General features: G+C 38.9%; 2 protein-coding genes across 7 annotated transcripts in view; one reads left to right on the forward strand and one right to left on the reverse strand.

Annotated features, from left to right (window-relative positions):
- Positions 1-546: 546 nt before the first annotated feature.
- On the forward strand, positions 547-10886 carry dnase2 (deoxyribonuclease II, lysosomal). Of its 2 annotated transcripts, XM_031733693.2 has the most exons (7): positions 550-889; positions 1481-1578; positions 1771-1942; positions 2847-2952; positions 3709-3873; positions 8992-9210; positions 9483-10886. In XM_031733693.2, the coding sequence occupies exons 2-7, from the start codon at positions 1481-1483 to the stop codon at positions 9845-9847; spliced, it is 1125 nt and encodes a 374-aa protein (XP_031589553.1). In that variant the 5' UTR covers positions 550-889; the 3' UTR covers positions 9848-10886. The 2 variants fall into 2 exon arrangements, with proteins under 2 accessions (XP_031589554.1, XP_031589553.1); XM_031733694.2 differs by lacking the exon at positions 8992-9210 and having other exon boundaries at positions 547-889.
- A 69-nt stretch (positions 10887-10955) lies between these two features.
- The window catches only part of rgl2 (ral guanine nucleotide dissociation stimulator-like 2), a 32029-nt gene continuing 17042 nt past the window's right edge, over positions 10956-25942 (reverse strand). For 3 of the 5 annotated variants that reach the window (XM_039619962.1, XM_031733689.2, XM_031733691.2), the window contains 14 exons: positions 25231-25427; positions 24669-24778; positions 24057-24272; positions 22753-22856; positions 21036-21120; positions 17823-17882; positions 16740-16826; positions 16618-16650; positions 16124-16245; positions 15918-16004; positions 15057-15150; positions 14678-14902; positions 14343-14457; positions 10956-13120 (listed from right to left, as the gene is read on the reverse strand). In XM_039619962.1, coding sequence (XP_039475896.1) covers positions 12939-13120; positions 14343-14457; positions 14678-14902; positions 15057-15150; positions 15918-16004; positions 16124-16245; positions 16618-16650; positions 16740-16826; positions 17823-17882; positions 21036-21120; positions 22753-22856; positions 24057-24272; positions 24669-24778; positions 25231-25427 — 1717 coding nt within the window. In that variant the 3' untranslated portion in view covers positions 10956-12938. Of the gene's footprint in view, positions 13121-14342; positions 14585-14677; positions 14903-15056; positions 15151-15917; positions 16005-16123; positions 16246-16617; positions 16651-16739; positions 16827-17822; positions 17883-21035; positions 21121-22752; positions 22857-24056; positions 24273-24668; positions 24779-25230; positions 25428-25942 lie in introns of those variants that run through there. The other 2 variants (XM_039619963.1, XM_031733692.2) reach the window with 2 other exon arrangements.

A 25942-nucleotide genomic window follows, 5' to 3' on the forward strand; every position in this document is an offset into this window, starting at 1 on the left:
AGTCACACTTTTGACCTAAATTGTGAAAGAGTAAAACAGGAAGAAACAACAGAAGGCCATCTTACCAAATTCAAGTTCCACTTTTAAGATGAGTGTGTGTTTATAGGGTAAGGCGAACATGTTGTATCCCTTCCCCCGTTGTTAAACAGATTACTGGCTGCTTATCAAAGACCATACAGGAATAAAGAAGATATATTTGCCATAATATTTAATGAACCCAGGTGATTTAGAGGTCCTTCTGGGCTCCAACAGATTCAGGGACGTCTTTAAAAAGTACAGTTACGCAACTAAGATTTAAACTGACAATATTCAAGGGGAAAAATATTGAAAATGTCTTTTTAAAGTAGGGGAAAAGTTCAATCTGCTTCTGTTATAAAAAAGTCTAATTATTATATTATATTATATTATATTATATTATATTATATTATATTATATTATATTATATTATAAAGGTGTTTGTAATGGCCGCTTTCTGGGTAGTACCGCCTACCAGTTGACGTCATCAACCACATGACTTCATGAAACTAGGACTTTTTGAGAAGGATAAGTTTCGAAGTTTCGGAGCTTAAAAACACTTAAAACAGTCTTGACGCCTAAACCGTGAGCGCTATTTAGGATTAATTGGATTTTATTTCTTTAATGCGATAATTTTCCTGTAATGTAATGTCTGCCGTTGGTAGCGATCGTTCCGCGTTTGTCATACGTCATTGTCTCATCCCGGAGCTTTCGGCCGAGATCAAAACAAGCACGTGCCAGTGCCTGTAGGAAACACTTGTAGGCTGGGATGTACTCGAAGAACACGAAACTGGAGGCCACAGCCGATCTTCGTGCAGCAAAATAAAATAAGACTATTGAGAACATACGTGAGGGCAAACAGACAGAGCTAAAGGTGTGTTGACTCCAATTTATACTGTACTTTTTCACTTTTCTATCGCAGTTATCTGTAACCGCTAACGATTCCAGCGACTGAGTGACTTCTGCTTTGATTTATATGATCAAATCATAAGTATTATTAGATTTAGCTGAAAATAAATATTAGTTAAATGTTTTCATATTAAAATCATTGTTTCTGTTTTATACAGTATTTTTGTAGTCAGGAGCTTTACTTTTTACCGTAATACTAAAAGTTTCTTTTCATTCATTTTCCAACAAGTCACAAGATGAGGTTATAATTTACCGGTGATAGTATATACCCACTAATGCATCGGTATGAAAAATATAAATAAATAAATAAATAAATGACAACTCTTCAGTGGCTGGACATTTTTCTGCTTATACTTTAATATTTCTACTCAAACAAAAAAGACTTTACACTGTTGTATTGGTACTTTTACTTGAGAATACTGAAACTCTTTACGAAGGAGTCATTATTGGTTAAAAAAAAAGAGCTTCAACCAAATATTTTGAACGTGAACTCATCTTTTAATTTCCTAACACATATTTAACTGTAGTTATTAATATGTCTCTCTCTTGTTCTTAGATGCTTCTGTTCCTGTCCGTGCTGATCCTCTACGTGCCGTTAGAGGGCAACACCTCACCAATCAGTTGCTACAATGACCAAGGAGATGCTGTTGATTGGTAATTCACTGTTAACAATTCCTGAGAAATCACGTACAAATGTCCTCCTTATTTGTTTGTTTTAACCTAGATGTATTATTCTGATTAAACAGAAGCAATATTTTCAATAACAGTTTAGCATTTACAGACATGCACCAATATAAGCAGTTCTTACATGTACAGCCTTTCTGTCTGTGTCTCTGTTTGATTTAGGTTCTATATATACAAACTTCCCAAAGAGCATGGCAGTAAGTCTCCTGAACAAGGTGAGATGTATTTGCTTTTGGACCAAGGGAGTGAAGGATGGACTGAAGGGAAGGGGACAGTGAATGACACCACGAGCGCCCTGGGCAGGACGGTCGGACAGCTGTACACGCAGGGGAAGGTTTGTTTCCGTCAGGTTTCTTTTTTCTGCTACAAAGGTGGAACTGAGTAAAAAGTTTAAAAACTGTAAGCTCTGTTTCATTTGGAAAAACGCCCACATGAAAGTAATTGTTCTTCAAAATGTGATTATCATACTCTTTTAGGTTCCTTATTATTAATCGATTTAATATATACACAATTAATGCTAAAAGACAAAAAAACTACAGCTGTTTTAAGATGAGTGGTTATGCTTATGTGCAGATTTTAGTCCCTGAGCTTAGGGTATTTAAATTTTTCCTGCTTCTTCTTTGTGACCTCAGTCACAAGACTTCTTGTTTCACCAACATAATATGCAATAATAAGCATTTTTTTCATAGACATCTGCTGTAACCGGTTGACATTGTTAGATCAGAGGAACAAACATATTATGAGAAGTGAAACTGCATCTGTTCATTCAGGTGATCTGTCTTTCTGGGCGATGATTGTGCAACTAGGAGGTGGAAAAGGTCATTTACTAATTGAAAATTTGATAGATTCATCAAAACATGTCAGAGAGTTTGTGCATAAGATTCTAAACCAAAAATTATTGGATACATCCATTTGTGCGTAATTGTGTTGTGTAACATCACCAAAAGTGCACAGAATAAAGCATGTAAATGGGTTAGCATGACTTTCAGAAGCACAATGGGATTTAAGATAAGCACCATAGATAAATAAATATAAATATGTCTTTCTCTCTACAGCTGAGGGAACACAGATGATCATACAAAACATATTTCTGAATTTACAACTCTGGATGTCAGTGTGTGCCATTTTATTTGTTTGTTTTCTTTTGAGGTGAAAACATTTGTTTCTACATTTTCTATGATCAGTGAGTACACATGCATGAAGCTACAGTTAAAAACCTTTTGTTTGTTTTTTTACAGAATACAGACATTGCATACATCCTTTACAATGACCAGAAGCCACACGAGGACTCGTCTGGTGACAGATGGGTTGATAACAGTGAGAGCAGAGGGGGCCACACAAAAGGTGATCTATCTGATTGTCCCAAGACTGCAGAAAGTTTTGATTAATACAGCTCTGTTTTCCAAAATCTTGGAATAGTATGAAAAAAATGAGATGAGTAGGGGAGGTGCTACTCCACACCAAAATGAGCCAGTTGAGGTGTTCCGGGCATGTCCTAAGAGGAGGAGACTCTGGGGTAGGCCCGAGACATGCTAGATAGATTATATCTCTTGTCTAGCTTGTGAACATGTTGATAGTCCCCCTGAATAACGTGGTCAGGGAGAGAGACATCTGGGCGTCTAAGCTTAGACTGGTCCATGACCTGGTCCTGGATAAAGAGCGAATGGGTGAGAGACGCAAAATTTTTAAAATCAAGGTTAAATAAAAAAGCATAAAGACAACCTATCACACATTTAAGCTCCTCTTTTTACTTACATGAAAAGTATACAGTATGTTCATTATAAATTTGATACTAGGAAGATTTAAAAATGCTGCAACAAGCGCCAAAAAATGTCAGGCAAAGATTTGTTATAGTAATAAAAACGTGTCGGAACATCTCCTTGTCAACCTCACGTCCTTGTTTCATCATTTATATATTCTAATTCTACTTATTAAAAAAGAAGTGCAGATTAATGTGCATTACTTACATTTCCTCTGATGCGTAAAAACAAATGAGCATAAATAAATATATTTTGTTTTCACTTGAATGTCCACGTTAACCATCTTCAGGGAAAATGTTTGATGTATTTTGCTTACTATTTTAATATCTCTGCTCCTCAGGTGTTGTGCTACTGGATAAAAATCAGGGTTTCTGGTTGGTCCACAGCACCCCTCAGTTCCCTCCTGTTCAACAGGCAGGGGAGTATTATTACCCCAGCAGCGGGGAGATTAATGGGCAAAACTTCATCTGTGTTACATACCCGCTCGACCATTTCCAGACCATCGGTAAGACTGGAGCCATGCCACGTGGCCTCTTAGTGAAGAAAGAGTTGATATAAAAATGCAGTTAACACTTAATGAGGATGTTTAAATGGATGATGGTATTAGATTGCAATCACAGTATGAGTGCTGGGAGGAGAAGGTCCAGACAGCTAATGACGATTCATATTCTGTTCCCTGTCTGCAGTTATGTTGTTCTGACTAAATATGCTTTAATTAACAAGGAACTGAAGAGTTCCTTTTCAATCTCATATCTTTATTAGGGTAATATTTTTGCTCGGTAGTTAAAAAGTCAAGCTGTTGTAGCCTGTGGTAGTATTTTGTGAGAGATTGCGAATAAGAATTTTATGTTTATGTAGTTTACTGTATCAGCCAAACATCTTAACCATGTTAACTTAAGGCCTGCAGACCAAACTGGGGCTCACAGAAGCTGTTGGATGTCCTGCCAACCAATTTCTAGTATACTAAATAAAATAGAGATAAAAAGAAATTCCAGTTGCGTTTAATGCAATCTCAGCTACGATGCAGCTGTTAAATAGAGTGAAATATGTATTTGCAAAGTTTTTGTAAGTTTCTTATAGTCCCAGTAGTTTAAGTCACCCCCTCCCCCCATTGGGCCTAAATATATATTTTTAAATTTGTATTTTTATTTGGGACGACTATGGCTCAGGAGGTAGAATGGGCCGTCTACCAATCAGAAGGTCGAAGGATTGATTTCCTAGCTATGCCAGCGTACATGTCGAAGTAGCCTTGGACAAGATGCTAAACCCCAAGTCACCCCATGCATCCACTGTGCGAATATTATACAAAGTGCTTAGGTGTAGAAATATAGCTTATATGAATGTGTGGGTGATGTGTGGTGAAAGGGGCTTTTTGTAAAAAGCGCTTTGAGTGCTCAGTTAGAACAGAAAAGCATTATAAAAATACCAGTCCATTAACAAATTTAAAAAAAAGTAAAAAGACAACCATGCAAAGTGTTATGGTTTAATGCTATTTTATATTTGTCCACATAAAGGACGACCTGCTCTATTCATGTCCAGCTCCATTTTTATTCTTGTACCCTACAAAAGTAGCTTTGCATGATTCAGTATTTGTCTCATACTGTGGCTTTAGTGGGATTTCTCCTCCTTATGAGTTAAGCTCTCTTCCTCTTTCTTTTAAGACAACTTAGTTTGCTTGCTGTTTGGGCTTCTGTCCTCTCAGTGACAAAATCCAGGTAGTCAAGAATAAAAAAAAAAAGCCTGATTGACACTTAGGGCTGCCACAAACGATTATTTTGATAGTCGACTAGTCACCGATTATTTTTGCGATTAGTCGACTAATCAGATCATGCATCGATTGGACGTAAAACTTACAGCTTGAAAATATGTTAAACGTTTATTTTGTGACCCAGAAAGAATAATAAGAGTAATATTAAAACTAACTAGCTGCCGCCATTGTTGACAACTGCGCTGGGCCGCACTATGAATTCTGGGACACAGCTTCTTCTTCTTCGGGGTTTAACGGCAGCTGGCATCCTTTACATGCACTGCTGCCATCTTCTGTTTCAGTCCGTTATTACACTTTTAAATCCTACTACTTATTCCTGCGTCTTTTGTGATCTTACAAAGCTTCAAACGACGCGTCGACTATTAAATCAGTCGTCGACGATTTTGATAGTCGACGTAATCGTGACTAGTCGACTAATCGTGGCAGCTCTATTGACACTGAATCTTTATCACAGTCTGAACCATAAGTTTTTTTCTTACAGAGATTATTTGTACATTATTTGGATGTTTTGTCATGTTTAATATGAACATCCTCACTGGAACACTGTCTGTTGGACTGAAAACAAGGAAAGTAAAAAGCAACCAGCCAATATCATCAAACATCATAGCTCTTTCTAATTAAGTTCATTGATTAGTGATTGTGCATCTTTATATATGAATGGTTTACTACTAGCACACCATACCAACACTTCTTACTGTACATATTGGAACTTGGAGATAATGCATCCCTGATGAAGAGGGAGAGATATATGTAATAAAAAAATACATATATATATAATACTTAATTTATATATACCTATTTTTTGACATGGTGAACAGAGTTACAAAGTAAAAAGAAGAAGCAATATATTTAAGTAAATGGCAGTGCAATTTTTTCGAACTATAAAGCATATTTTCATTGTTAGTCTTACATATAAGACAACTTTTATACTCACCTTGCCACAATCCAGCTAGCGGACTATGACAAAGAACAGGAGACAAGGTGAGCTGGTAACTTGGTAGACACAACTGATTTACAAAAGCACAGCTAAATTTAGACATGCTTGTCTGCAGGTCAGTCGTTTAGTGTAGACTATGTATGGATGAAATGGATGAATGGCAGAGAAACCCAAGGATCACACCAGAGAGTGACTGCAGGAAGAAGGAAGCTTTTATAGGTGAACACACAGGTATAGCTCATGCTGCCATTTACTCCCCTGTCAGCTCTTACAGGACAAAGCACAGCACAAACAGAACAAAATGGAGACATAATGGATGGAGACACAATGGCGTTGTGATGATTTTTTATCCTCTAATTTTGCCTCTTTTTTTTTAAACCGATCATGGTTGCTATTGTTTATTTACAAAACAGTACATCAACATCAACAGTTATATAGTAATGATTTCCCTCTGTGTCCTCTTTTGTTTAAGGTCACCTAAACAGTAAATGTCCATGTGATGCTCAAAAATACTGCTGATTTATGCCGGTATATGTCACACACTAATAATGAACACTTCTTAAACACATTTAATCACTAATCTGTGTCAGTATGTAGAATTATTATTATTCCCCGGAGAAGATGATTCAAGTATCATCTGGTACTTAATAATCGACTCAGGTATTGACACAACAAAAACAGCCTGAACTGAGATAATCAGCATAAACAGGTGTCATCACCATGTCACCCGACTGCCTCTGCAGTTCCCTGGCAGACCCAGCAGTTGGCACAGTTGCTATGGCAGTGCCTGGGGTAATGTAATTAAACTGAGGTATGTAACCATAGAGATACTGGCCCTCACACTCCAGCAGGGATTTGCTTTATCAGATTCTCGTCTCTCTAGCTGACATGCTGAGAGTGTCAGAGTGTCCATTCTGCAGGGTTAAATAGCAGAAGGTGAGCACAACCTCATCGTGTTTTCATTTTAAAGCACCTTGCAGCATTCATTTGGACATAAATTTGGAAAAATTGAGATTTCATACTGCTGTCTATAATGATTTTATTATGTTGTCAGAATTGTTTTCCTGTTAATGCTTTAATTAAGCTACTTACTTGTTTTTTATTCGAAGTACTGCTTATGTTTCAGTTTGTGCTAAAACATTAAGTATTTAAGTCATTTATCAGTTGTCACAAACGTATTGTCTTCATTAAGCCAGGATGCCAATATCAGCTGGCATATGTGGGTAATTGACCTCAAACCAAAGTATTAGGCAAATAAAAGTCTGTTCTGCAGTCTGTGCCAGATGAAGGTGTGTCAGAGGATTCATCGTGAGAGTCGTTTGAATGTCAAGACGTTTTAATTAAAACCAAAAATGTCATCCTCATGGTGACAGGACGAAAAGTCAGAGGATTACCAAACTCAGAAGAACTCATCCTCTGAATGCTATTAATATCTCACCAGAAATGCATGGAAACAGCAGATAGTTGTGAAAGAATTTCAGTCCAGAGTAGTCGACCAATTGGTAGACATCGCCATCATGTAGCTTTTATGGGTAAAAATGACATTTTCAGCCTCGGTTATGCATGAATGTATATAAAGAGAATAGAATTGAAAGTCCAGTTTTTCACATGTTCTTCAGTCCTGCAGTATTCACTGCTTTGGTTTATATTTTGAAAGGAGAGAGCAAGTTTTTATTTTCCGATTTACTTTTGTGTTGGTTTAATTTAAAATTCAGTTAAAAGTAAAGCCAGAGCAATACTTAAACTGGAGGCTGATGAATATAATTTTTAACAACAACCTGCTTAACTCTGCATGATGGCGGTGCTCTGCTACATCTGCCGCAGACAGCGCTGAACATAAGCAATAATGTATAAATAACAACTAAGTGAAAGCTGCGATGCTCAACAAACTATGCAGTGACACAATTTCTAAATTACCCCAATAATCTTTATTCCTGCGTAATGTTCTGTGTGCACAAATAAAACAAACAAAATGTCTCATGTCTCTGTTTCATGAAAAATATTAGCTCATTTTGTTATGGGGGCCATAAAAGGCTGGAAAAGTAAGTGGAACTAAAAAGAAACAGCTTGTGGAACATGCCAGTGACATTATTGGGTATAAAAAGAGCATCTTAGAGAGGCAGAGGTTTGCCAATCTGTAAAAAAGTACATCTACAAATTGTGAAACAATTTCTGAATATTGTTCCTCCCAGGAAAATTGCAAGTACTTTGGATAGCTCATCATCTACAAAACATAATATCATCGAACGATTCCAAGAATCTGTAGAAATTTGCGCAAGAAACAAGAAAATCAGTACTGTGGGCCCCCAGGCAGCACTGCATTACAATCAGGCGAGAGTCTGTCATAGATATCACTGCACTGGCTTAACAACACTTCCAGAAATTATTGTCTGTGAATACATTTTATTGTGGCATGTACAAGTGCAAAGATTCAGAAGCCCCTCCATTTTCACACAGCTCGTTTAAAATAGACTGAAACAAAGTGGAAAACTGTTCTCTGAAGAAGTCTCTCAAAAAGTGCAGCGACGGGTCTTCTCAGTTCCCGGGTGTTTGGTTGTTGTAACCTTGTTACAAGACCAGGGAATGCTACACAGTAATAAACACAGCCCTGTCTCAGCTCCGTTGGAATTGAAGTTGTATGTATTGGTCTGGTGTGACATAAACAGAGATCTGATTATCGTTTTAATTTGCTTTACGTCAGACATCAAACAGGAAGAAACTTTGAAGTTCTTCCTTAATTGTATGTACAGTTAGATTATACCTTAATTATATGTTACTGTGCACAGTGTTCCAGTACAGGTCCTTCAAATGGCTTTGAACCAGTGTCACCAGTGCATTGCTTTTTATTTGCTTTACTTAAAGGATGACGTTATTATAGGGTGTGGTTTGCTTTAAATCTAATTTCTTTTGCACCACAGGAGAACAGCTGGAGATCAATCAGCCTAATGTGTATGACTGCAGCATCCCGGAGTCCTTGGCATCCCAGGTGCCTTCGCTCGCTGCTCTTTGTGACAAAAAAAATCGGAAATATGAATTCTTTCCACATGCCAAAACTGTGTCCAATCGCAGCGTGACACTCACCTCAAAGGGTGGGACAAACTTCATCAGCTTTGCCAAAGGAGCCTCTTTTGACAACGGTACAACTTCATAGAAATAAAAGGAGTCTAAAATCAGTGCTGCCAACAATCCATCCTTGTTTCAGCTCAAACATCAGTGCTTATGTTTGAGCTGAAATGTCGCCAGAAATAATCCAATATCAAATTTTACTTTGTGATTGTTCTTTGATGTCTTTTCTAACCCTAACCCTTTTCTTTCTTTGTGACCCTGAAATATTTTAGAACATTCGTACAGTTTACTAAAAAATGTAAAAAAAAATACACCCTCATCATTCTTGTGTCCCCTTCATCAGATCTGTACCATGCGTGGGTGGCCCCAACCCTCCAGTCAGATCTCTTGGTCCAGTTCTGGATTCGCTCCCCAGGCATCCTTCCTTCCAACTGCTCGGAGGACTGGAAGGTCCTGAACATCAAGCTGCTCAACCCTGGGCAGACGTTCTCCTTCAAGACCAGCCAGGACCACTCCAAATGGGCGGTGAGCCCCAGTGAGACTGGGGCTGGTGGAGGCTGGGTGTGTGTCGGGGACATAAATCGAGATGAGGCTGAAGAGAAGCGGGGTGGGGGCACAGTGTGTCATCGTGATCCGGTGGTGTGGAAGGCTTACCGAACAGCGGCCTTGGACTGTGAGGACTGTCAAGGAAAAACAGTGCAGTGCTGAGAGTCTGCAGGAGCCAGATGTGTCAACTTGGACATGATGAGTTATGAGGGTGAAAAAATATAACGCAAACGGGGTTTTATGTGGATGTATTTGTTACAGATTTCTGTTCACATCTAGTGAAATCTATGTGAAATATTTAGCCTTTAACATTTAGACAATTCCTGCCAGAAGTTTTACACTAATCTAGTGATCAGTAGATGACAGTAAGATGCCAATAAACAGCACTGCAATATTTCAATCTTGAAAGTCCATAGAGTCTCATCTTCAAATAATTTATTTAACAGTAAATAGTAATGACTTTCAAGTATGTGCAGGTGTTATTGTTTATTTCTAATCTAATTTAGGTGTAACTAGAAGTCGTGACATTACACATTAAAGCCAATCATCACTCACACCTACTAGAGAAATAGATATAATTCAAATGAAACGATCAACTTTAGCAAAAATACAAAATTTCCATCAGCCACAGACACTCATTGGGAACATTTTACTTGTTCCTCTGTTAAGTATGATTTCATGTGGTTATCAAGGGTTATTGAGTTGTTCTCTTTATAATTTTAGATTTTCTAGAGTTGGAGAAGTAGCTGGAATAGTTATGTGTAATATGTTCATTTTGTAAAAGACAAAAACCTCAAAAGTGGCACTTTAGTGATTCAAGCATCTTTATAACCACTGGGTACTGTTTTCAGAGAAACTGAAGAGACACTGGTGCGAACGGGATGAGTGCCGTTTCACTCACTGACATTTTCTGCTTTTAAACATTAGCTCGTTTGTTCTCCGGGAGAATTCCAAGCCTGCTGGTTAATTCTTTTTAATCAAATGTGGGAATGATTGTGCTTAATAACAATCTGTTACTGATGATAAATTACAGACACTTGAATCATTAACCAGGCTTGTATGAGTGTGTATGCATCTCCAGCATGTGCTTTAAATTTGATACTTTTCTACATATATGCATTAATTCTGACCCTGACTGTGCTTGAAGATTGTCTTGTCACTGGTTGTCTTGAATTTGAATAAAGATACGAAGAAAAAGATGTATTTTTAGTCACTGATCCGCATCCTCTTTCCTTTGTTTACCCCTCACGAGAAAAACAGAAATGCCATGTTTTTGACAAGTAGCAACAACTTTAATTGTTTTTTATGGGATACTCAGCAGCATGAAAAATATCTCGGTACTGAACATCAGTCAAAAACAATTAAAATTCATATAAAAGTAAATTTATTACCACAAAAATAGGACATACTGTATGTAGTGCATAAATAGCTTTGATGTGGAACTACACAGCACTGGAGTTGTCTGCAGTTCCTCCACGTGGACTGTATACATTCTAATGCAAACATGAGAAAGTGAGCACCCTGCAGAGAAAGGCACTAAAACAATCTGTAGCATGGGATCATGCTTGCACGTCTTATTAATACCCACAATCCTCTCCCTGGCCCCTCAGTGTTCGTGCCTCGGCCGGTAAAAGGAGCCTCACCAGCACTGACCCAGGACGACCAGAGGTCACAAGATTTGTTTCAAAGAGACATACACTGAAGTTAAGATGTTCACTGAAGCCACGACACTGAAACTGAGGCTTTGCTGTCTGTGTAAACTGCAGTGAAGATGGACTCCTGCTGAGCTACTGGAAAATCTGCATAAATGAAGTTTAGCTTATGCTCTGTTGAAAATATCAGACCTGAAAAACCTTAAACTTAACAATGGCAGTGTTTTCTCTTATGTTCCTTTCTAGTAACAAATTGAAGCAAAGCTGTATGTTTTAAAAGTGCTTAAAGTTCAAAGCTGCAATAATCAGTTTTCATCCACGAGGTTTAAGAGGCTGAGTGATGTTTGATCACCCTGTAACGTAGCAACACAGCCGCGTACATTCACGTGCAGCTGAGGGAGGATGACACTGTAAAAAATTTTCTTTGCAAATACATTTTGTCCACTTGGTTAAATTAGTCCTTATCAGCCTTCCTTGAGGTTTACTTTGGTCTCCAGCAGCTCCTGAGAAAATTATGTGGCTCTCTGACTTCACCTGTTGGTTCACAATTGCATGAGTATTCGAGTCAGGTAGAAAAGATGACCAATCAGAGCTGCTTTTGTAATATCTGTTGGTGACAGCTGCGACTAGGTGGTATTTCTGAGTGTAAAACCAAAACAATGAGCTAAAAGAGCCTTAAAAACTGAGCAGAGCTTCAGAACTGATAATAAACTGACTGCAGTTCATTACAACAGTTTACAACAGAGTTTCAGTGTTATTCTAAAATCCTGATTATTGCTGCTTTAAGTTTATGGAGAAATGAGTAAAAGCTGAAATAGCTGTCCTTGTCTGTGGACATGTCAGCCTGTTTCTTGCAGTTATTTTAAGGATTTTTCCTTGTTGAAACAGTTACTTGTCACACGAGGACCTGTCACACAATGCTGAGATCACACAGACATACAAAATATATAAATATATACAAATCATATATGTCTCATTTGAAAAGCTCCAGTGTTTTGCTACAATGACGCACTTGCACTGTCTTGATTCCGATTCAGATCTCATTAAATCTCATTTCCCCCAAAAAACACACTTCAAGTCCTTCAACAGCATCTTGGGTAATCACAGAAGCGCATTCCAACCAATTAAATCTTTTTTACATTCGGAAATGTCAGTCACAGATGAGGCACAAGACAACAAGGGATTTCTTGGTGTTTTGTAGCAATTAAAACAACTCTTTCTTTCTGTGAGTTGTAATGATAAAAAGCATCAAGTGCTACCTGACAGGGACTTGAGAACCAGTACCAAAGGTACACTTAAAGGCTTTCACTGCTCGTCCACGTCCTGTAAATTAGCGTGCTTGGAAAAGTGCAAATAGCTCTGTTGAACACAGCAGCTGGAGTTCTGAAATATCTGCCACACCTTCCTGTAAGGAGATGCTGACTGAAACACAAGCAGACTTCTTCTTGGTGTTTTGGTGAGCTTGGCAGGAGCACAGGAGAAAGGCATGTGTAGGTTTTGTGTTGGACAGAGAAGGCCACATTTACTGTCCGTGAGAGCTCACTCTGCATTCACATTGGGAGACCATCAGTGAACTCCACCTCGCAGACAAAAATCTGATGTCAAAAAAGATTCCTGACCAGTCTCCTCCCCTTGGCCTTGATTCGAGGAAAAGTGGCGCTCGTCTCTGTGCTGATTGGATGCGAGCCAAACGGGGAGTTCCCGCCTTTCCTTCTTAGCAGGAAATCAACACTAGATGACGTCATGGCGTAAAAGACATTTCCTGTAGCGGGGATGACCAGTTCTGTTTTAAGAGAAGAGAAAGGAATAAATACATCACATGTGCAAGGCTGCTGCGCTCTAATGAGATTCATTTGCAGTGTTTCATGGGTTTGACTTGTAGAACTTGTAGTAAATTGTATTTTCTCTTGGTTTTCAGTCTTTTTTTAACTGCAAACAGCTCAAGAGAGATTTTACCGCAGCTGAGATCAATCAACTGCAAAATTTGCTATTCTAATAACACAAAAAGTGCAATCATGAAGTACATCCTGTCTCGGGCAACAGTCCAGAGACCACACAGGAGTTTGCAGTGAAGCATCACAAGCACGATCAGAATCATGCTTGTGGGGTGTTGCTTTTTATTTTTACATTTGCATGCCTGTGGCTGTAAATTTTGCAGGACTGCCCAGGCTGACTGTTATGATATCACCAGCCGTCTGAGGGAGAATATTCAGCAGACTTCCTTTGTCCTCTGTCCAGAAATGAAATTGAAATTAAACGGTTGCCGTTTTGACAGACTGAAGGACATCTCGTGGTCATTGCAGAGGCACAAGTGAAAAGGGAGAGAAGGGGGGAATCTCAAAAAAGCAGCAATGCTGAATGTGGCCCAGTAAGAAAATGATCCTCAAGGAGCCAAATGTAATTGAGGTTCCAGGCTGTACAGAAAGTATTACACATGTGTAATATAGATTAAAGATTAAAATATAGATTTTGATGTCTGTCTAGCTGTTCTGAGATCATCAAAGCAGCTGATTGTAACTGTCCTAGTTAATGGACAAAGGAGGAAGCTCAGCTTTGCATTGGCAGTTCAAACATTCAGGTTTATATTCTCTTAAAGTACCTACATTATTAACTGGATTTTCATAATGATTTCAAATAATTATTTGATTGCACATATTTCTCATACAGTCTGTCCTAATATGTGTAAAAAGCACTTGCTTTTAAAACATCTGCATAATAAAAATGCCCAACGTTACAAATATCAGATGAAACTCCCTCAAAAGTTAATAACCTCCCGATAAAGGTAAAGATTTTGTACATGTGTCAAACTAGACTAAAATAAAAAAATAAAAACGAATTTTAGCTGTGGCACTGATGGGTTAGTCAAGAGAAAAAAAATTCAAAATGAAGTCTTTGTCTCCTCTGAAAAGAGAAACCACTTTCATAAACTGGTCATATTAGTAATTCCACTAGATGACTTTTTTAAACATTGTGTCTGTCGACTCGATTGGTTTTTGTTTTTTTACCTTTTCCTTCAGGCAGAAGTTGTATCAGCTCATATCTGGATGCCTGTTTGGGGTCTTGATTGTGCTTTTCTAAGGCAGAGCTGATCACAGTGGGGGTCTTGTCATTGCTCGTAACCTGAGGCGACAAAGGAGAAAACAGTGAAAACAGGACAGCCTGATTTGCACTAACCTGGGTCCGTTGTATCCTGAGGATCTGACTCTGATTACTATGATTATGGGGTCCTTGCAGATAGGAGGAGAAGCTGTAAGTGCAGATTGTCAGTGATAATTAATGACAAAGGCTTCTGTGCTGATTCTGCTGATTTTAATTAGAGACAAATGGTTTGGATTCGTACCAGTATACTCCGATACAGGTTTCCATCCTCCAGGTCCATCCGTATCCTGATGATCCGCATGTCTGCCCCTGACCCTTGGACGTTACCGGGGGGATTGTTGCCACAGGAGGCTGATCGACGGTGGGATTTTGTAGGAGTGGTTGGAGTCAGCGTGGCAGGGGTGGATTCATTGGTAGGAGGGGACGTGTCAACATCCAGACAGGACACAGACGGAGATCTCATATGCTGCAGTAGAACAGTAATCATGAAAATGATAATGACTGAGTGCAATCAGACACTAATCTGTATATTTAAACATGCAAAATAGTCCAGCCTGCCTACTGTGAAATGACATAATATAAACAGAAACCTGACTGATGACTGTTGTTGAGTGACTTACCTTTGTGAGCTTTGACAGCAGGTTATTGACAGGTGAGTGAAAGTCAAAGAAGCTGTCGCTGTCACCAGCCAGGCTGGTTCTGGAGGTGCTTAGACTGGAAAAGCATGAAAACACACAACACAACAATTTGAGAAACCTGTCAGTGAAAACTGGTTTATTTGTTACAAATTTGCAATAAAGTTTTTACACTAAAGTTAAACTTTAGTTAAAAAGTTAAAATCTAAATTTTAAGCAGCACAGGCTTAAAGGCTCAAATTTGTTTCTATAAAAATTATTAAAAAACTTAAACCTATGAAGAAACAACCACTGTGACCTTAGGTCCAAAGAGATATTAGCTTAAGTTGAAATAGGTCTGTACTTTTATTTAGTACCAGCTTATACCACAAGATGGTGGAGGGAGTTCATGCAACATTCATTTAACCAGGTTAGCCATTAAATTATTATTTAGAATGATGGTCTGATAAAACATAAATCTTCTTGAGGAAATGAAGGCAGGACTAAAAAGAAATATCAAAAATTTAACATGAGCACTTTTTTTAATGGCTAAAGTCCTGCCCTCCAGTGGTAAAAGTGGATAATTACAAAAAGTATCATGAAACCTAAAAAATATCTGTAACCAATCCGGGCCTCTGGTTTGTTGCCCATGTTTTCTGTTTAATATAAAGTTTCACAGCTAGTGAAAAATGTTTTTTTTAAAGCTTCTTTACTGCAGTGGTCACCAACTGACGAGTTGAGAAGGCAAAATCCGCTTCCAATTAAAATCCTATATCCTAAACTGTATACGTGATATTGCATATATATACTTATATTTAGTGTTATGTGTATGTTTATGAATGAGTCAGTGAACTCTGCTTAGCTTACTCTGGACACTGTGTGATAACGACAGCTGGGGCATGACCGCGAGGGCTCGGCTCGCCAGGCGCTTCGATTTCATTGGACAGCCTGTAACTGAAAATTTAAAGACAACTTTATCATTCTTCATCCATCAACACGTGCTATAGCAGCTGTCTTTAAAATAATTCAAGGCAGTTTTTGGTTGCCTCGACTGTAACCAAATGGATACACACCTTTCCTCTTCCCTCAGAGTAGGCACGCTGTTATACCACTGAATGAAGGCCTCATCAGGAGTGAAAACACAATTTTTGCAGGAAGATTGCAGGAGCCGGATTTGAGCTAAAACCTCAAATTCCTGTTAACAAAGAGCCATATCACCACAAAGTTTCACAACAAAAAAACCCCCACCCGTGTTAACTGTTCTCTAATTACTGTGCCAGTTTTTTTCATCTGTATCAGAAGCACCTCTCGGCACCCTATACTTAATCATTTCCTCCCTCAGATATTATGTTACTGCTCCCTCTTACACACTCTTTTCTTACTTGCACTAGCAGCTTATGTTAATGCTGCAAAAAATGGAGCTTACTCTGTTCAAAACTGCTTAGTATGAGGGCATCAGCTTAACGCAACCAAATGTAGAATGTCTCTTATCATAAGCATTAAAACAGATCACATATTCAACTTTGAACCTTTTATCTCTCAAACTGATGCGTATTGCAACACTTACTCTTCTCCTTTTGTCAAAGTTGATGTAGCCATTCTGCAAAGGAGTGACAGAATCTGTTATGTCACCTCAATAATTGTAAAATAAAAAGTCCAGGGGATGTGACAGAGATGAAATCAACTTACATCCAGCCTGTCTTTGACTGCCGTGTCCAGCATGGTGAGGTCTGTGAGGAAGATACCCAGGTAGGGCACGGTGCCCTGCGCGTTGGACTGTGTGAGAAATAAAAGAAAGTGTTTCATCAGTTTCCTTAGAGGTTTCTACTCACAATGTAAAGAGCCCACACAGCGAGGGATTTCAGAGCTGCCGCCTGCAGCTATTTTTCAAACGGTGGCTTGGGAGTTAGCTCATCACACACATACACAAAGACAACAGCTCGCTGCTCCACTTTGCTGCTGCATGCTGGTCGATCGCCCTCACAACCCTCTATTAAACCACTGAAACACCCCCCCGCTCAACAGTGTTAGTGTCTGAATGCAGAGTTTAACTCGTGTTAACCAATATGTTAAGCTATCAGGAAAGTGCTATTAACGCCCCCCAAAAAACGTTGCCTACTCACACATTAGTGACATGCTCAAACCACGCTCTGCAGTACATACGCTGTGCATGCAATAAGACAGGGCTCGTGTCATGCCGATTCCTCTGTAAGCCCTCAAACTCCATCTAAAACGGTGTCTCTGTCCCGTAACTTTTATAATACTCATGACACGGTTGCAGGGTCTTACATCATTTCACATTTTTCCAAGGTCTACCATAAAGGACGGTGGGGGTGTACAACCCCTCAGGCTAAAATGTTTGGTATGTACCCCAGATGTGTGCTGTAAAGTTAGTGAAAATTGTTGTCTTTTATGTGCATGCAGATCTGAGGTTTTGCCTCTGCAGAAGACCATAAGGTCATTTTAAAGAACTCCTCTGCTACTGCAGCTATGTGGAAAGTCTTGATGATGTAATCCCAAATTTATTTGACACTCCACTGAGGGTTATTTAAGTCAAACTGTGGACGAAAGCTAAAAGCAGCACACCTGAGGCATTTAAGTAGAGTAGTAGTACAAGCTGAGTGGTGACCTTTCCCCCAACAACAATCTCTTTTTAAAGGTTGTTGAGGGAGTTCATTATCACATAAACAACCCAACCTGTTTTTAACCAAGTATTCTTCCACTGTCAGATTTTTAATCTCCACAACAAGTTTTGACAGTATTTCCAGTTACCTTGTTAAGGTATCTGTTGTTGAGCTTGTTGTCCAGGTTGGCAAACTTTGACGTGCCCTCCTGCAAGAGAAAAAAAAATGAGGGAAATCCCGAGTTTCAACCTGGATTAGTAGACTGTCATCAATTCTCCTAGTCTACTTTCAGAACAACAATAATGCTTACAGTGACAACTGAGCAAACTGTACTGTATTGCATTTGGTCAACAATAAAAGTACATGCTACACCCAAGGCTATGAGAGCCAGGTGCAAATGCCAGCAGAGGACACTGGTGTCTGCCATTAGAGGGACACCAAATTAGCACTTTTTTGTACTTTTTTGTATATACTAACATATATTTGCACTTGTATGCTTAAAACTGAACGCAAGATAAAAACTCTTGATTTTGAGAGCTGACATAATTTGTATTTGTGAGTTTGTCAGAGACCTTTTTGCTGACAAAAGGCTGAAAATGCAAAACAGCGAACTTGAATATGATAAAACTCCCTGAGGTCAGGCCTTAGACATGCCATACATTGTTAAAATAGATGTTATCTCACTTGGTTTATAATGTACAACAAATTGTATATTATTAACATTATTAGATATTAATTGTATAAAAAATTATGGACTTTGGAAGAAAGTTATTACTCTGAGACGGTACACCAAATCTAATGGGAAGTTCTTTAAATTAAAAACAGGTAAATTTACAAAAAAACATAACAAAACAGATTTTATCTGATATTAATTTAATAAATGTCCCTTTTTTGCAAAGGAATTCTAATGAACCCCATTCCATCACAAATGCTTCTGGCTGCTGTGTAATATATGCCTGTGTTAGCCAATCTAATTACATTATAATTTCCAATCTGATGCAATAAAGAAATCCATGAATCACCACACAATCAGACGCATCTGGAGTTTCAAGGGGTGATGCTGTGGCCTGGGCCTTGTTGGAAGAAAAAAAACATACTAATGTTGATGAACTGATCAGGTTTTAGTGTCAGGTAATGTTAGCTTGTGGTATTTCTTTTTCACTGCCAGCCTCTACAGTGAGACAAAGTCATCCAACCTTTTAAAATGAATGCAGTTGGTCTTAATTAAAGAACGCAGGTTTAATTTTGGAATTTCTAGTTTTTTTTCTGGAATAATTCCTCTACCATTGTAAAATGTTTTGTAATGTACTTTTTCCATTTCCACCGACATTTATAGGTTTATCCAATGTTTATCTGTGCAAATGTCTCACATTTTATCTTTACTTGCAATGCTTGCAAGTAAAGACTTTTATTTACCACGAAATTAGATACTGTAAAACCTAATTCAGTCATGATTAATTTTCAGGTAACCTAAGCACACATTAAAATCCTTTTCATGACATTAATAAGAAAGTTAACAGCGTTCAGTCAAGAAATCGGTCGTGAAAACTTAGCATCAGGGAAGAGAAACAGTCAAAGCTTGTCATAAACATCATAATAAAGCGGCATTACACTGTCAAATGTTTCTGTGACAGTTTTGTGAATAATTTATTTCTCCTAACGTTCAGTTTAGTCTTTTATTAGACTGAAGCATTCATCTTACACCCTGCCTGCTGGTTGTAGTCATTTTTAGACAAGCAGTGAGATGAAGAGGAGCAAGTTACTGTGAGGGAGGAAAAAAAATCAAAGGGCAACAGAAGGCAGTGGTGTTTTTCTGACATCAAAGCTCAGAGTGAAGCTTTAGAAATGAAAGAAAATGTTTGGATGAATTCCTTTGGGGGTATCATGGGTAAAATCAGAGCTAATGCAAAGCCACTGATGCTCGCGCTGCACCATTATAGCAAATCAAAACATAGCTAATTCTGCCAATTTCCCAAACTCGCTGACACGGTGCAAACTAAATATAATGCATCTTCAAATGGGTGTTTCACAGTGAAAACGCTGACAGAATAAGGGCACTTGTACTAATGAAGATTACACTGTTTTCTGGCCTGTATAGCAGTCATTTTTCTCAGTGGATGGTTAGGCTCTGGCTTAGTCTGTGCAAATATGAATTTAATAAATGTGATGACAGATGACAGGCACATTAATAAATGTCTCATACCACCAGCATGTGAAATAGCAAAGTGACCACATGGTTTTACAGAGCTGCTGTTTGAGCATTAACAGACATCGGTGCAGTCAGTACATGCTGTGTTTAGCAAAGACTGTATATGAAGGATGGACTGAAAACAAAGCCAACGGAGAACCTGCATTATTTTTAATGGCCAACAGAGGGCAACTCCTCTCTTTGCAAAAAGAAATCATCATTTATCATATCTCAATATAACAAGAAACTACCGTGTGAGCGTACACGGTCCTTGGATGGCGTTGGAAGCTTGGACACTTTGACACGTGACCCAACACCCGTTAAAGTGCCCAGATACATCCTGCAGCCAGCCTGTGTCTGCTAGGTCTCTCAACTAGAGTCACTGAGCTACACCTCCCTGCTGTGTTTGCGCTGATGGTGCCTTTTAAAGCTTTTAATGGATTATCAGAAACATCCTGTTTCATTCTTATGTTAGAAAAAAAGGAACATTAGATACTGGGAGAGTACTACCCAAATGAATTAGCTTATACGTAATATAGCAGATTTAAAAAATGTGATGATATTGAGTCTCCAAACAGGCTCTGTTATATAAGCCTAATGCATCATGACTTCATGCACCTACAGCATACTTTCAAAATCAATGTTTTTGGAGTGATAAAGGAATAGGGAAAAGAGTCCTTGGAAGTTGTTTTTTTTTAGCAAGACAGTACAAAGATAAGACATAAAAGCCCCTAACGGTAGCCAAGAGCAGCACAGGTCTGAGTAAAAATAGCCCTGAAACGAGCTGAAATCTGACTCTAAACCAAGACCGCTCCAACACAACAGCCCCGTCACTGAGAGCTCAAAGCGGCAGCTTTCCAGCATAAGATGCTGCTTCCAGCTAGTTTCATCATTAATCAACACGTACAGTCAAATGACAAGAACACATGCCATCCGTGTTTGATGATTTCACTTTTAACTTGCTGGTTTCGTGATGTGTCGTGACCCAAGTAGAAAGCAGCCTCAGCGTGCCATAAATAAAATATCAAATTTCTCACTGAACCTGCTTTCTTCGCACAGTATAATGTAACTGATGTCATCATTCGGCATTTGATCCCTTTTTTTTTTTTTACCTCAGCCAACTTTGAAGACATACAGTCCACTATCATTACACCCTTTATCCCTGCCACTTACCTCCTTCAGGAGTTCTCTGGTCTGTGAATAGTTGTCCTTGTCTGAGAAGATTTCTGACAGTTCCTCATATTTCCTCAACGCCTCTCTGTAAAGTAACCAGATCAGCAAGATAAAGACTGATTTGTAGTCTTATATTATTCAGTCTACTAAAATATAATGAAGATAATTTGTGCAAGCTTGAGCTTGAATGACATTAGCCAGGCACAGATTTACTGTTATTGTATTGCATGATATCCCATATGAGATGATATGAAAGGGTTTTTTTTAAGACAATATCACAGAAAGAGACACCTGAGGTAATTCAGAAATGGAGTTATCATCTAGTTTGAACAGCAGTCAGTTACATCTCAGAAAACTAAGAACAACTGATGCTATAAAATAATATTAAAACAGTGATAGTGCAGTTTGTGCAATATGAAGTTTTAGTTTAATAAAACTTTTTAAAATTATAAATAAAAAAAGCAGAAATAAACATTTCTGCTTGTTACAAGGCTGATCACACTAGCTGAATTGGTCTTTAGTACAATTATTATCATTATATGTTATTATATTTCACTAATATAGCTTGTAAAAACACTGTGTTTCTCTTACTACATATATATATATATATGTATCCAGATATCCATTGCCCATTGTCGCTTTTGGGGGGGACACTCCCATAGGGCTTAAATCAGGGACTCTCCACCATTTGACCTTAGAACTGAAGAAGCTTCTCGGGTGAGAGGTGAAATGTCTTCAAGCAACTTAAAGAAGTCCAGACGCTTTTCTTTCCAAGCTCCTTAGACTTCTCTAAATATAGTTGTTTTTGTAGTATGCAAATATATTATATAAAATCATATATTTTGTAGTCTTTGCCTGTTTTTTCAGTGAATAAGAATTCTTACAAAAAATGCTCTAAAGCAAAGAGCGTTAAGTATTGAGCAAAGTAACACATCAGCTGTCCGTTTCATTCCAACTCCTAAGCCAGTTTCCCACCTGCACTGCAGGCCTGAACGTTTCTCAGCAGTACCCGCACGTCTGACTCAGCTGACTCAGACAATCAACAGTTTAACCCACCTGGTCCCTGTGAGCATGTGGGAGTCTTTGTCTCCTCCTGCTAGGCATTATTCCTATCCAAAGCCAAACCGATTTTCAAGAGGGGCATGTCTAAATATCGAGAATGTGAAACACCTTTGTTTCTCTCAGGTTCAAGCAGCTGCAGCCTGACACCTGAGACAACACTGGTGCCATTCCTCGATTACCATAAAGAGCCTTGTTTACCCATAGTAATTCAGTATTGTCTACTGCACTGTACATCAGAAAGTACAGTGCAGTACAGTAGAGTACAGTACAGTATATTCTGATATTTATAAATGCATTTAAGGAGAGGTGGTTCAGCATCTGACGGGGATGCCTGCTGGATGCCTCCTGGTGTTTTGAGTAAGTTCAGCTGGGAGGAGACCTCAGGTTCTTGGGAATGCCTCTGTGTCCACCCAGAGGAGATGGAAGAAGAGGAAGGATCTCTACTTAGACTACAGCCCCCCATAAACTAATATTTGAGACCAGCTGTTCATGCTGCTGCTCCAATACTTCACCTGAACCTGTTTAGAATGATCACCATGCCTTTTAAATGCCCTTGTTTGAAGCTATGATCTGCACTTTTCCTCTCTTAGATTGTTTTCTATATATTTGATCATAAAGCCTCTCCACTAAAACAGAGAGTACTGCAGCCTCAGACCTGTCGGTGTCCTGCCACGTCTTCCTCAGTCGGTGGATGGGGTTACTCTTAAGGGCAGACACAATTGCGTACAGCGAGGAGAAGTTCTTCCTGGCTCGACACGCCTGTTGAAAGGACACACAAAGACAAATACCATCATTTGCATCTCATGGTATAGAGTAACTGAGAGCACCTGTGGGTGTGGGTCTGCCGAGTATTGAGTTACGCTGTCACCTTGATGTGCTGAATAATGGATGCTGCTAAAGAGGTTTGTCTGGTAACAAACGTGGGGTGAGACCGGAACGCCAGGTTTCCAGCAAACCAGAGGAAAAAAGGGAGAATTAAAGCACGAGGCCATAGCAGACAGGGACACGATATGTTTTGTGCTTGTGTGTGTTTGAGCAGAGCTTGTCATTGCTGCAGGCAATTTAATATTTTAAAGAAGCTGAGTGATCGGTAACTCTAACACTGCTACAGATTTCACTTAATCCACATTTTCTCTTTCACAGTAAGCAGATGCAAACGTTTCCCATTGCCCGGAGGTCGTACATCACATTGTTTGACTCAGCGCTGGTGTTACTGGAAGAGCTCATTTCCTACCCTATTTGCTCCTCGTGTACAGAAACATACACCAGGAGCACTTAACACTTTATGCAGTCTAAAAAAATGCTGGTTTTGAAAAATATCTCATTTGATCTCGAGGTAAACATATATTTTTGTTTGGAGTTGCTGGAATATGGAAAATGGAAAAGAACATTTCTTTGGGTGTGTAATGATTTTCCACCGTTTCTCAAATATCCTGTTCATATCAGTGAAAAACAGCTTAGTCCTTGTGACTCTCCATTTTGATTAGTATTTGATTCTATGTTTATTTGATGGGTTCGATTTTCTGGGGTTATTTTCTAATTCATTCCTCTGTGAGGGGAATTTACCCAGAAAAACAATATTAACTCTGCATTGCATTCTCAAAAAAAAATGCACCAGTATTTTTTGTTATTTGTTCCTCGTTGCTGGAGAGAAGACTGTGACATAATGTGGGGTGCTCACAGCTATGGATTAATATAAAAGTATAACCAGAATCCTAGCAACTGTGACTTTGCCATGATTTGTGCAGAGTCAGAGCTGAGCATACGATTACAGTTAGAGGATTACTGGGGGATTTAAAGCAGCCTTGAGGTTTTTGGATGCCTTGAAACTCCAAGTGGAATACAGTTAATAATTTAATTTCACAGAAACCTCAATTTCTTATTGAGACTTATTGAGATTGATACAAAATATGTGTTTGTTGCATTGAATTTTATATATTGTGACTTCATTCTACTGACCTCTGCCACGCTGATCCATTTCTCCAGCAGTCGGGCTCTCTGCTGGCTCCGCAGTTTCGTCGGCCAGAGACAGGATGCTAAAACAGCATTGGCCAACTTGTTGAACTGACGCACAGTGGCACGGACTGACCAACAAACTCCTTCCCTCCCCTTCTTGTCCCTCTGAGACCACAACGATCCGAGGCAGTGGTATGGGACCAGACGGACAAAAAGCTCCTGAAAGAGGTGAGAATTACAACTATAACTGAGGTCTGTAAAAACTGCTTACAAATCATTGATTAAACAACATAAACTGAACCCAGAGATCCCCCATTTTAAATTTCTTTATGAAAACATTTGAGATTCTGAGAGTGGGACACTTCTCTTTCTCTTACTTCTGCGTATTTTAATCAAATTGCTGTTTCGACAACAGTAACAAAGTGAAAAAGTATCAATACAAAAAACAGGATTAAGACAATAAAAAGCAGATTGAACTGAAACTGAAAGCACACATGATTAGTAAATGTTTGAAACGATCACATAAGTCTCCAGGGACTTGAGGAGTGCAGTGTTTTACATTTTGTCCCCCCTGGTCTTTACTTAGAAAGTGTTCTGTCTTCAGGGTAAACTCACAGTCTCTATCATGGTGAGCTGCTCGGCAATCAGCGCTCCAGAGAATCCAAGGATGCTGGTAGGTTCAAACTTGGAGGCATCAGGAAGAGGGCCGGTGAAACTGGTTTGATCTGCAAATAGTGACACTGATCAAGTAAATGTGCATCAGATTGTTCAGAGCAATGGTAACTATGGGAGAAATAAGCAGCTGAAATTAGCACAAAACTGAAAGGTGTAATTGTTACTGTTTGTTTTAATTACTTTCTGAATCTTAGCTTTGGAATAGGTATGTCAGCATTGCTTCTCATTTAATAGTTGTTGAGATTTTTCACTGAAAAACCAGATGGACAAAACTAAAACATTTAGTTTTTAATCATTCAGAATTTCCAGGATATCTGAGAAAAATTATGTTATTTTCAGAGAAAATAATTTTAGGTGAAAATAGTCACAACAAATCCAGATTGTATATATTTCCTCTCTTGCAGTCTCCATTTGATTTAAAGTGAGAAGAAATATATATTCTTGATGACCTCACTGAACAAGGCCATAACACTGTCATTTAAATCCCAGTTAAAATACAGACCTTTATGGGTATCTGGGAGCAGGGCTTTCTCGCTGAGCTCCTCGGCTATCCTGAGGAAGCGAGCGCGGAGCTCAGCAGCAGATGAGGAGTCATGAGGGAGGAGGGGAGCCAAGCGTAGCAAGCGAGAGGGGTCCCCCAAACTCTTAAAGTCTTCAGGATACTCTGACAGCCACGTGCTGAACACTGTACACACTGCTCTGTAGGGATAGAGACATGGAGATAAGGAATTAAAGAAAAGAAAGGGGAACGACTCGAGAGGCTGGTGCAAGAATATAAAAGAAATAACACATTTTCTGCCTTGCAACTGAAAAGACTAATCCTCAGATTTATTATAGTGTTTGCTAAGATTGCATGTGATATGTGACCTGTCTGCCTGTGCTGGATGACGGAATGAGATAAACAACCCATCGAGATTGGAATCGATTGGATATATTGACATTTTTCAACACTCTTCAGGCATTTAGACAAGAATAGCAGATTAGGCATGAGCCTAGTGGACCCAAAGGGTCAAGATTTTAGTTTGAAGGACAAGTCTGCTTACAAGAAGTGGTACAAAAGTAAGTCTGCCAGTGGCACCGAGTACCTCTGCAAAGAAAGACGCCCCAGTTATCATGAAACTGGCTGCAATTCACCAAGCAGGCACTTATGAGACAGTCTTCAATGAACAAGCTTGACTGGAGCAACCTTATACAAGCTTTTTGGAAAATTCAAA

The sequence above is a fragment of the Oreochromis aureus genome, linkage group 11, assembly GCF_013358895.1.
Source record: "Oreochromis aureus strain Israel breed Guangdong linkage group 11, ZZ_aureus, whole genome shotgun sequence".
NCBI classification, from domain to species: Eukaryota; Metazoa; Chordata; class Actinopteri; order Cichliformes; family Cichlidae; genus Oreochromis; species Oreochromis aureus.